This window comes from Prosopis cineraria, unplaced genomic scaffold, assembly GCF_029017545.1.
Source record: "Prosopis cineraria cultivar Desert tree isolate PC_DT_omini unplaced genomic scaffold, ASM2901754v1 PC155, whole genome shotgun sequence".
In the NCBI taxonomy this organism is placed as follows: Eukaryota; Viridiplantae; Streptophyta; class Magnoliopsida; order Fabales; family Fabaceae; genus Prosopis; species Prosopis cineraria.
This window is the reverse complement of record NW_026555482.1, coordinates 1-12219: the sequence shown is the minus strand read 5'-3', so window position 1 is coordinate 12219 and position 12219 is coordinate 1. Positions and strand designations below refer to the sequence as shown.

General features: G+C 34.8%; 1 protein-coding gene, 1 long non-coding RNA gene and 1 pseudogene across 4 annotated transcripts; 2 read left to right on the top strand and 1 right to left on the bottom strand.

The window, feature by feature from the left end:
- The first annotated feature begins 551 nt into the window (after positions 1–551).
- LOC129295627 (eukaryotic translation initiation factor 5-like) lies at positions 552–3555 on the top strand (annotated as a pseudogene).
- On the top strand, positions 569–8664 carry LOC129295626 (eukaryotic translation initiation factor 5-like). 3 transcript variants are annotated; one of them, XM_054934164.1, is made up of 2 exons: positions 569–691; positions 6711–8664. In XM_054934164.1, the coding sequence occupies exon 2, from the start codon at positions 7069–7071 to the stop codon at positions 8386–8388; it is 1320 nt and encodes a 439-aa protein (XP_054790139.1). In that variant the 5' UTR covers positions 569–691; positions 6711–7068; the 3' UTR covers positions 8389–8664. The 3 variants fall into 3 exon arrangements, with proteins under 3 accessions (XP_054790139.1, XP_054790138.1, XP_054790140.1); XM_054934163.1 differs by lacking the exon at positions 569–691 and adding an exon at positions 5607–5766; XM_054934165.1 differs by lacking the exon at positions 569–691 and adding an exon at positions 5613–5766 and having other exon boundaries at positions 6722–8664.
- Positions 8665–10121: 1457 nt separating this feature from the next.
- On the bottom strand, positions 10122–12099 carry LOC129295628 (uncharacterized). The gene is made up of 4 exons (XR_008589600.1): positions 12015–12099; positions 11825–11911; positions 10626–10718; positions 10122–10463 (listed from the first exon to the last, which is right to left on the bottom strand). It is a non-coding gene; the product is annotated as an uncharacterized LOC129295628 (long non-coding RNA).
- Between the last annotated feature and the right edge of the window lie 120 nt (positions 12100–12219).

The following is a 12219-nucleotide window of genomic DNA, read 5'->3' as shown; positions in this document are numbered from 1 at the left end:
GGCCCTAATTGAGTACTCTACTTGCCTTTTTTCTTTAATTATTTTAGTTTTACTTTTATTTTTATTAATCAATTTCACCCCATTCCTTTCTAGAAATCAAATGGAACCTTAGATGGATACCTCTATTATAAAATTTTGTAAGATTTGATGTGAATGGATTAGTAATCAATATGCAACAAGTTGCTTGTGATAATTTGATTCACTCTTAAGTTACCAAAATAAAAGAAAAACATACATAATTATTTTTGCACCTTATCACACTAATCTTTTGTGTATATTTCTATTTTCTTAGCTCTTTTTGTCCTTGTGCTTCAATTTGTTTTTAATTGCTTTTAAAATGTTGTGCACTTTTATATATGTTTGTATTTATTTAGTTAAGATAGCAAGAATTAAGGTACGTTACTCATGAAAAAGTCATTATAATTTTCAAAATTACCACAGCTATTTTTTATTTTTATCAGGATCTTAATTAATTATGACACTTATCCGAGGTAAAAAAATCGTAAAGGAAGAGTCTAGTTTCTCCTTCTCGAGCCGCTATATATAGGAACGTACATCTCTCAGCCCTTCCCTATCTTTCTTCATACCGGCATTCATCTCAACCCTAAACCTATCTATCTCCTTCTCCAAGCCTTTCCTTATTCCTTAGCTTGCTTTCTCCCGCATAGATTCTCGTCTCGATCGGCTGCAGGTAAGAGTTTCTTATCGGTCAGTAATTTTTTTTGTTCGAGTTTAATTATTGGTTATCTGATATTTTATTGTTGGTATAATTGTTCTCGACTTCTGTTTGAGCAATCACAGATCATAATCCATTTTAGTTCTCGTTTGCATCTTTAACGCGTTTGTTAGAATAGCTTTAACCGATTTTATTATTATTCGATGGATGCAATCATATGTTTCTAACTATCTCAGTTTTTCGTTTATATACCTATATCTGCAATAGATTCATGAAAGTAGGCGAAATCGTTTTTTTTTTTTGCCGGATTCAATGGATCATATATTTGATGGGAATTAGGCACTTTTAATCAGCTTATGGGAATTGGCATGTTATTTCACTGCACATTGTTAATATGTGAGTTTCTTTCGTGTTCTGTTGGAATAATTTTCGTTCGCGTGCGATGCTAAGTTATTTCCATTTGAAACTTTGCTTCTTTTTTTAATCAATCCGTGTTAAAAATTGAAGTCAAACTTGAATGTTTTCGGGGCAAAAATATATACTGTAATCCCTAGGGTAGTCCAGGTATTCTGATTTAGATATATTGATTTGCAAACTATTTCTGTGCATCTGACAGGACGTCTAGACTTCAACATTGTTTGTTATTCTATGTCACAGGCATGGTTAATTTTGAGTTCAGATATACCTTTGTTCTTTAGAATATATGTGGAACAAGTTATGCTTAACATTATTGGAAGATTACAATCTTCTTGCCTTTTCTATGGATGTGCTGATATGGCGGTAGAATGACTATGTTCAGCTAATCCTTGTTTGTAATTTGCCTGTTGTCTTTTCAATAACTGCCCTTTGTATTAGACTAACAACCTTTTAAGAATTATTGGTATTGTTGTTGCCTTTTAAATAAACCTTTAACTTATGTTATGCAAATAATAAATCTTCCTGTTGTTGACCTAGGATTCCTGCAAGTTGAGCAGATTCCGAGGTGAAGGTGTTGCGTTGAAGGTTTTTTATGTCCGAACAAGCCATTACCTATTTGGAATCAGTTGGGTTACTTGGACAGTATTTTCCTTCGTCTAGAAAAAAGTACAGGCCCCTGCCCAGAAAAATCAGCTGCATGCATCTCGAGCCATATCAGGAATCCCCTGAGTTCTGTGGTTGCTGCTGGTGGCAGCCTTCTATAGTTACAGGAGGGTCTTATTCCCAAGTCCTTGCAGCCTTTAAGGCCAAGACTGCTGCTTCTGGTTCTTCAAATTACAAAATTTGCTGTGCTTGATATCTAGCTTATCTTTTGGAATTTCACTACTTATCATCATGGCTTTACAAAACATTGGAGCGGGAAACAGTGATGATGCCTTCTACAGGTATAAGATGCCCAAAATGATCACCAAAATTGAGGGTAGAGGTAATGGCATCAAAACCAATGTAGTTAATATGGTTGATATTGCAAAGGCATTGGCAAGGCCAGCTTCTTACACAACCAAGTATTTTGGTTGTGAGCTTGGAGCCCAATCGAAATTTGATGAGAAAACGGGGACTTCTCATGTTAACGGGGCACATGAAACTTCAAAGCTTGCCGGTCTTCTGGAGAACTTCATCAAAAAATATGTTCAGTGTTACGGTTGTGGAAATCCGGAAACTGAGATCATGATCACCAAGAGTCAAATGATCCAGCTGAAATGTGCGGCCTGTGGCTTTGTGTCAGATGTGGATATGAGAGACAAGCTGACCACCTTTATACTCAAGAATCCTCCTGAATTCAAGAAAGGGTCCAAAGACAAAAAGGCCATGAGGAGGGCTGAGAAGGAGAGACTGAAAGAAGGTGAAGCAGCTGATGAGGAGCTGAAAAAGTTGAAAAAGGAGGTTAAGAAGAAGGGTTCTTCCACTTCCAAGGAGGGAGCCACAAAATCCAAAAGAAAGCCAATGGCTCTGATGAAGACCGTGCATCACCCACCCACAGTCAAATTCGGGAAGAAGCTCCTGTTGAGGACGAGGATGATGATGAAGATGTCCAATGGCAGACGGATACATCACTGGAGGCTGCTCGCCAGCGTATCCAAGAGCAGTTAAGTGCTGTGACAGCTGATATGGTCATGCTGTCGACAGACGAGCCAGAGAAGAAGCCAAAAGCAGCTAACAAGGTGAATGGTGGGCTTGAGAACGGAAACTCAAATCCCTACAGGTCTCTGGTTCAGGATGTCAAATCTTATTTGAAGAAGGGTCCATCTGCCGAGGAACTGCAGCACCAATTAGCAGGGCTCACTGCATCCTCTCAGGAAAAAATGAATGCTCTGTTTGAGGCCCTTGTTGACGGTGTTGAGAAAGGATACGCCAAAGAAGTTGTCAAGAAGAGGAGCTACCTTGCTGCTGCTGTTGCCGGGGAGGAAGGATCGCAGATGCTGTTGCTCCATGCAATGGAGGACTTCTGTTGCAAGAGCGGCTCGAATGCTTTGAAGGAGATTGCGCTGATGCTGAAGGCACTCTATGATGCTGATGTTCTGGAGGAAGAGCACATAGTGCAGTGGTATCAGAAAGGGCTGAAGGGAGACTCCAAGGACTCTAAGATATGGAAGAATGCTCAACCATTCATTGAATGGCTTCAAAATGCAGAATCCGAATCGGATGAAGAGTAATGTGTGTTAAGTTTCTCTATGGTTCTATTTCGTTGCATGTGTCTTCATTTGCAAATAAAGGGTCTAGTCCCTATTTGTGTTGAGCTTTGCTATGGACTCTTGATTTGTGGCCTTTTATACTCAATTCTGGAGGACTCTTGGGGTTAAGACTCATGGATGTTAGTATTTATAGTTTGTATTGCTCATGTTTTAATCTTTAATCGTCGTGTCGTGATGTTATGATATATCCTGATTTAAGTTTATTTTGAAGGATGGTGATAATATCCTGAAGTACTTAACCTTTTCATTTTATTTTACACAAACTTGTTAAGATTATACAGTATGTTACTGTCGTTGGTTGAGAACCGTCTAAGGCTAAAATTAGCAATGCAAATTTTCAGTGTTATTTTGTTAGAAATTCATCTTGTAAATGTTAAATGGATTTAAGTACCTTGTTCCCGTTGGAAAAGTGGCTTGAAAGAAATATCTGAAAAATTGAGTGGGTTATGTTTGATTGTTCTCAATTTAATATCACTAAAGTGGTCATGTTAGATAATAGATACTATGTTGTGAATCACGTAAAATTTCTAGTATGAAAGTGTAGTCATGTAGCTTATCTATCATTTTTTCTCCAATAATTTGCTAATTCAACTAATTCATCATTTCAAAATGTGAAATCTCCTTTACATTAAACCAACTAAATAGTATGAACGTGCGGAATATGGATGCGAAATAGAAGTTTGACAGGAACAAGAAAGATTTGTCAAAAGGAAAAGAGAATTTGGGGAAAGAAGAAATGGAAGAGAGTACATCTCATTCTTTTCAAGGTGCCACGCATGCATTCTACATGCATCTACATATATAGGAGCAGCCTCACAACTCATGATATTTAATGAGGTAGTGGAACATGATGGAGATATGAATTTTTTTTTTTTAATACAAGGCTTAAACCATGCAAAAGGAAGCAATTAAAACATGTCCAAGCTTATAAAATTATGACACCTAGGTGGTGGATTATTAAATATCCTAATATGAGTGTCAGATCATTAAAGACCCTAATATCAAGATTGATATTATGAGTGTGATGGGCAAGCTAATTTATACTTTGATTAAGTTATTTAAATATGTGGTTGAAAATAATCATCCAGGCTCTTAGTCTCTTATGGGCCATTTGATCTTCTCTATATTTTCCATTAGCCAATGATTTGGGGTGAAGATGTGTTGAATAAGTGTGGGAACTTGGAGAGAATCAGAGGGGACTTTGAGTTTGGTAAACTTGTTCCTCTAGTAGATATTGAGAGACTCAAAAATTCTCGAGTTTGGCGACAGTGTAAAGATAATAATAAAGATATTTGAAAAAGCCTTTTATCTAATTACCTTGCTCATCACAAATGAAATATAAATTTCATGAATATAGGTAGAGAAATAAATTATAAGAAAATAACTAGGAAATATAAATTTCATGAATATAGGTAGAGAAATAAATTATAAGAAAATAACTAGGCACACGGATTAACTTGTTAGGAAGTCAATTTAAATTATTTTAAGTTCAAACTTTGAATATACAGTAATAATTAAATTCTTAATGGAAGGTATGCCTCTTAAAATAGTGCTAACAAATTGCAGACCATACTAGTTGGGATTAAAGACCAGTGATACCAAAGCAAAATAAAAAAAATTACAAGAGTTGTGAGAGTTACACATCCTTTGAAGAATTTAAAGTGACATGCGAATAAAATTTCCAATAACTTATGATGATAAATAATGTAAATATTTTTTCATCAAAATTTATGACTAACATTATACTTCTAACATTTAAAAATATAAGTTATTTTTTAAGGAGTTGGATATTTAAAGATGTAGGATATTTTTAGTCTTTCGAGATATAATTATTATTATTTTTTTCAAAAGTGTCCCTATTGATAATAATTTTATATTTGTTATAAGGTATTTAATAGAGATAAATATAAAAAAATAGAGTTAATTTAAAAATATATAACTATTTTATTGAAGGATAAGATTTAATTAAAAATGTTATATATTTTTTAACAAAGGGAATATGTATTTGATTGAGAATTACACAACGTGTCATTATTTTTATCTATTAGTTAATTTTATTATTAGATTGGAAAATAAACATTCAAGATAATGTTTTGTTAATAATCAAAAGATAAGATCTGACTCCTGAGCGAGCTCACTTGTGATATGAACATTGGAATTTTCAAGATTAACTCAATTATCTTTTGTTTTGATTGGGAATTTAAATTATTTATTTAATTAGGAAGGGCATGGTTTCTTTCTCCTTCTCGAGCGACTCTATATAACAATAGGAATCCGCCAATTGCTTCTCTATCTCCTTTCATACACGCCTTCATCTCAACCCTAACCCTAGATATCTCCTCCTCCTCCGTCCAAAAGTTTCCTTATTCCTTAATCTGCTTTCTTTCGCTTAGATTCTTGTCTTGTATCGATCGGCTGCAGGTACGAGTTTCTTATTGGTCATTTATTATTTTTATCATATTTTAATTTTTGGCTATCTGATTGTTTATATTGCTTATTCCTACGGTTTATTTGTTCGTGACTTCTAGTCGTGCAATCACAGATCATAATTAATACCAGTTCTTGGTTGTATCTTTAACGCGTCTGATGGAATACATGTAACCGATTTTGTTTTTGGTTCAATGGATGCATCCATATGTCGTTGACAATCTCTTCCTCTCTCTCTCGTTATATACCTCTATCTGTTATAGATTCAGGGGAAATCGATTCTGTTTTGAGTTCGATGAATAAATGTTTGTTGGGAATTAGGAATTTCAAATCAGCTTTTGGGTTTTGGCTTGTTATTTTACTCTACATAGTTAATATCTGAGTTTTTTGTTGTAGTATTTTTTGGAATAATTTTCATTCACATGCGATGCTATTTCATTTGAATCATTGCTTTCTTATTTTAACCAATCGATGCCACAAATTGAAATCAGATTTAATGTGTTTGTGATATAAGGGATTTCTGCTGTAATACAGAGTGGAGCTTACGATCTATAAATTATGATTTGACGAACTACTGCAAATCTTGCTGGAAGTCTCGACTTCTCTATTTTATGTTATTTCATATCGTAGTCATAGTTAATTTTGATTTATAGATACTTAAGTTCTTTAGAATATATGCAGCACTGTTTATACTTCAAATTAGTGGAAGATCATTACCTTGCCTTTTCCAGGACTTGATGGGTGGAATAATTGTGCTTTCAACTAGTCCTTGTTTGTAATTTGCCTGCTCCCTTCTTTTCAGTGACTTCCCTGTCTATTAAACTTTTAGCATTGTAAGGATTGTTGATAATTCTCACATGAGAGTTGTTGGCTTTTAAATAAACCTCCCACTTCCACTTATGCTATCCAAGTAACAACTATTCTTGTTATTGATTTAGGATCCCTGCAGGTTGAGCAGATTCTGAGGTGAAGGTGTTGCGTTGAAGGGTTTTTTATGTCCGAACAGGCCATCATCTATTTGGGATCAGTTGGGTTGCTTGGACAGTATTTTCCTTCGTCTAGAAAAAAGTACAGGCCCCTGCCCAGAAAAATCAGCTGCATGCATCTCGAGCCATATCAGGAATCCCCCGAGTTCTGTGGTTGCTGCTGGTGGCAGCCTCCTATAGTTACAGGAGGGTCTTATTCCCAAGTCCTTGCAGCCTTTAAGGCCAAGACTGCTGCTTCTGGTTCTTCAAATTACAAAATTTGCTGTGCTTGATATCTAGATTATCTTTTGGAATTTCACTACTTATCATCATGGCTTTACAAAACATTGGAGCTGGAAACAATGATGATGCCTTCTACAGATATAAGATGCCCAAAATGATCACCAAAATTGAGGGTAGAGGTAATGGCATCAAAACCAATGTAGTTAATATGGTTGATATTGCAAAGGCATTGGCAAGGCCAGCTTCTTACACAACCAAGTATTTCGGTTGTGAGCTTGGAGCCCAATCGAAATTTGATGAGAAAACGGGGACTTCTCATGTTAACGGGGCACATGAAACTTCAAAGCTTGCCGGTCTTCTGGAGAACTTCATCAAAAAATATGTTCAGTGTTACGGTTGTGGAAATCCGGAAACTGAGATCATGATCACCAAGAGTCAAATGATCCAGCTGAAATGTGCGGCCTGTGGCTTTGTGTCAGATGTGGATATGAGAGACAAGCTGACCACCTTTATACTCAAGAATCCTCCTGAGTTCAAGAAAGGGTCCAAAGACAAGAAGGCCATGAGGAGGGCTGAGAAGGAGAGACTGAAAGAAGGTGAAGCAGCTGATGAGGAGCTGAAAAAGTTGAAAAAGGAGGTTAAGAAGAAGGGTTCTTCCACTTCCAAGGAGGGAGCCACAAAATCCAAAAAGAAAGCCAATGGCTCTGATGAAGACCGTGCATCACCCACCCACAGTCAAATTCGGGAAGAAGCTCCTGTTGAGGACGAGGATGATGATGAAGATGTCCAATGGCAGACGGATACATCACTGGAGGCTGCTCGCCAGCGTATCCAAGAGCAGTTAAGTGCTGTGACGGCTGAGATGGTCATGCTGTCGACAGACGAGCCAGAGAAGAAGCCAAAAGCAGCTAATGAGGTGAATGGTGGGCTTGAGAACGGAAACTCAAGTCCCTACAGGTCTCTGGTTGAGGATGTCAAATCTTATTTGAAGAAGGGTCCATCTGCTGAGGAACTGCAGCACCAATTAGCAGGGCTCACTGCATCCTCTCAGGAAAAAATGAATGCTCTGTTTGAGGCCCTTGTTGACGGTGTTGATAAAGGATACGCCAAAGAAGTTGTCAAGAAGAGGAGCTACCTTGCTGCTGCTGTCGCCGGGGAGGAAGGATCGCAGATGCTTTTGCTCCATGCAATGGAGGACTTCTGTTGCAAGAGCGGCTCGAATGCTTTGAAGGAGATTGCGCTGATGCTGAAGGCACTCTATGATGCTGATGTTCTGGAGGAAGAGCACATAGTGCGGTGGTATCAGAAAGGGCTGAAGGGAGACTCCAAGGACGCTAAGATATGGAAGAATGCTCAACCATTCATTGAATGGCTTCAAAATGCAGAATCAGAATCAGAGGAAGAATAATGTGTTGTGTTGAAGTTTCTTTTTTTGTTCTATTTCGTATCTTGTGTCTTCGGTTTCAAATAAAGGGTCTAGTTGGCCCTATGTTTGCTGAGCGTTGCTATAGACTGAGATTTGTTGCATTTTGTACTCGATTCTGGGTGACCCATTTTGGGCTGAGCTGGGATGTCGTGCGTGTTATTTCTGTTATTTCTATTTTGTATTGCTTAATCGTGTTTGTCTGAAATCGTCTGTGTTGTGATGTTATGAAATTTCCCTATTTAGATGATTTTTAAAGAAGTAGAAGTATTGTACTTATCGCAGTCATTTAGTTAACATGACACAATCTTACTAAGATTACTTAAAAATAATCTTGTAGTCTTAGTGGCATGGCATGTAAGATTTTTTTAGAGCGAGAGGTAGGATCAGTCTTGCTTTTAATTTTAGGCTGCCTTTCTAATTCAACCTGGGAAAAAAAAAAAGAAATTAATACTAAGTCACCCAAAGCCTTCATAGTGTCCAGATGAATTCAAATTGATTCGGTTAGCAGTTCTTCTGAAAAATTGCTTCGAAATAAAATGAATATTGAAAACCTCCGAGTGTCTGATGCTTTTGGTTTTGTTAGAGAAACATTTTAATTGAGACAAACTCAATTGCAACTGATTCTTCTGATTTTACTAGAGGTAACATACTATTTAACATTACGTTGTTCATGCATGATAAACAGTACTATGACTTATTTGTTATGAAAGTAAAATAACGATTTTTTTTTTTTTTTGGAACATACGTTGAAAGCATGGATATGGCTTATTTGATAAACATAAGCTAAACAACAACAAATCTTATTCTACTAGGTGAGATGAATTGCATGATATTATTATATTATATTAACAACCAAACTTATTAGGACGCTAACGTGATATAAGTGTGTATTTAACTTTTAATTTGTTAAAAGTTTATTTGGTAAAAATTAATTTAATAAAAGTCAATTGTTATAATGAAATTTATGTTTAGATACATTTTTTCAAAAGTCAGTTCATACACTAAAAATTGTTTGGATTGTGATAGTAAAATGTGCTTTTAAATATACAATTACAAAAAAGGACATTAATTTATGATAATTTATAATTTTTATTATACAAATGTAATATATTTAAAGTATTTAAAAATGTGATAAAAATTTTAAATAATATAAAATTTGATCTATAATGCTAAAAACTTGATCTCTAGTTATTTATACTTTTTAAATTTGTAACTTTAAAAAATGTGATAAAAATTTATAATTTTTATTGTACATTAATACTAAAAACTAACATGATTAATTATTCAATTTATAATGCTAAAAACTTAATACATAATTATCATTATTGAAATGATAATTATATTTTTAATAAATTAACTATTTTTAAAATAAAAGAATAAGAGATTAAACTTGAAATAGTATGCTAAAATATCATCACACTTTTCAAAAGTTTTATTATTTTAAGTTGGCTAAAAACACATTCAACAATATTTGAAAAGGACTTTTTAAATAAACTTTTCAAAAAAAATTGAAAACCAAACACCTGACTTTTGAAAAGTTAAAAAATACTTTTCAAATGTTAAAAGCTGCCAAACCAAATGGACCCTAAATTTATGTAAAATAAATTTTACTCAACTGAATCAAGAAACTCCTAATTAAGAATAATACTCTGCACCTAAATTATAAATTATTGCTGCACGGAGCCACGGACTTTGGACCTAAATTCTCAGAAAAATTGAATGAAAATAAGCATGCAATAAGACATTTTATATATTTTTAACAACTATTAAGTATATTATCATATTACTTTGTTATATCTTTCCAAGTTCCAGCCCCACCCATTATATCTATTTCCACCACCAAAGAACTATCTATGTACAACAGTTGTTTCTAGTTGCATCAATTTATGTGCCTTCTTCGCCACCGGAATCATGGAATCTTAAATAACCAATCTTCAAGTGACCATCTTGTTCATCTCAACACATAAACGTTGATCGAGGAGTCTACTTCACCGTGTTGGTCCGTACCATCCGCATCTTCTCATCATAGTGAAATCTTCATCCAAGGTTGATAATAACTTACGAAGGACAAACTAATTAAGTGACGTTTCCTTCGTAATTCTCAACCAAAAACATAAAAAATAAAAAATCAGAAAGCAGAAATCTTTTAACATCTCAGCACTATATGATATCTGATCAATATTTCGACGTAACAGCAAGTATTAGCTCTGAAAATTTACCAGAATCTTGTCTGATCACAAGATATGAATGACACGAGACTGAGGCTGTTCCAGCTCACTCTCCTCATGTTGCAGAATAGAGGCGTAATGATCCTATTAAGAAGGGAATACGAAAAAAAAAAAAAAGTTTAATTTTACAGCCTAAGAGATAGTAAACCTATGATAAATCAGTTAAAATCTGAATTGCAGTAGACTTGAGCAAGCAATGTACAGGAAAAGCTAATTTATTTTGCCCTTCCTTTTCTTCAGAAATTAAGTACTGTGCTTTTTTGTGAACTTATTTTCCAGTTCTAGTAGGTATCGGTTGTCAAAAAAGTCTAAATTCTACAATGAAAATAAATAAAATTACTCAACAATTGTTAGTCTACAAGAATTTATGTTTGGTCAGTTTGGATGGAGGAGAACGGAAAAGTCAAAAGAATGGAAGAGAAGGGAGACAAATATTCAACTTAGGCTAAGTCAAGAGAAATTTCTAAAATCTAAATCAAACCTAACTTTCCTTTCCTGTCCTGTCCATTCTCCTGAATCTAAACATGCACTAAGCTCATTATCAGGTCTATTATTCTCCTTCTGATCCTAAATATAGGTCATTTTCTAGAAGGAATTTGTGGTTGTAAATAGTAAATACAAGTCACTTCGCATGAGTTTTCGTGGTATTTAATGCTTTTCTCCAAAAATAACCTTCATTAAAGCGAATAGAAAGAGCATTTGATTTTCAATTGATAGCATTAATTAGGTGCAATGATGGGAACTAAAGAGAGTAACAAGGTAACCACACATTCTAAATGAGAGTGACAAAATAGAATATAACTACATCCGGGGTCCACTTCTATGTTGCAGTCATTTTTCTTTTCTCTGTATCCCTATTCTAATGTAAGCAGTGTAGCATATACAATCGTCTTTTAGGAAGAATCACATCCAAGTATCTGACAAGAAACTTATTTGCAAAATAAAGACTAGTAACAAGTCCCATTGGACCAAAAAACAAGTCCATATTCCTATTTTAATAACAATTCATTCTATATTGGTCTTTGTTTGCAAATAAGTTCTCTGCTAGGACCTTGGATGTGATTCTCCCTTGCTTTTATTACAACATAAGATCCAAATTGAGTACGCAGTGATAGAATTTCAAAAGCAAGCATTAATTCTCTTGCTCGTCTGCCACCTTAATTAGGGGAAAAAACATTAGATTAGCAAACCTGGTATCGTCGCCGTTGGATAATGGTAAATGCCTTAACCATTATACATACAGGTAGAAGTATTGCAATTGTTCTAATGACCAGTAACTGCAATTCATAAAAATAAGATTGTCTTTAGATTAATGCTTCTGCATCATAAGTTTATCAACTTTTTATCATATGAATGAATATAATGTTCATCTTCCTTTACCATATAGAGAGTCAATGAATATTCCCCAGCTCCACTGAGTATAATGGGAAGGGTATGGCGTAAAACAAGAAGAGCAATAAGCTGAAAAGGAAACAACCTCATTGTTAGCATGGTAAAGAGAAACATGTCTTTTTTATATGATAATTTGTATAAAAGTATGCAATTTCTCAGGGGCCAAAAATATGGTCAAGAAAGTTATCCTAAA

Coding starts and splice junctions, on each gene's coding strand:
- LOC129295626 (XM_054934164.1), top strand. CDS start 7,069: ATGGCTTTACAAAACATTGGAGCTGGAAACAATGATGATGCCTTCTAC.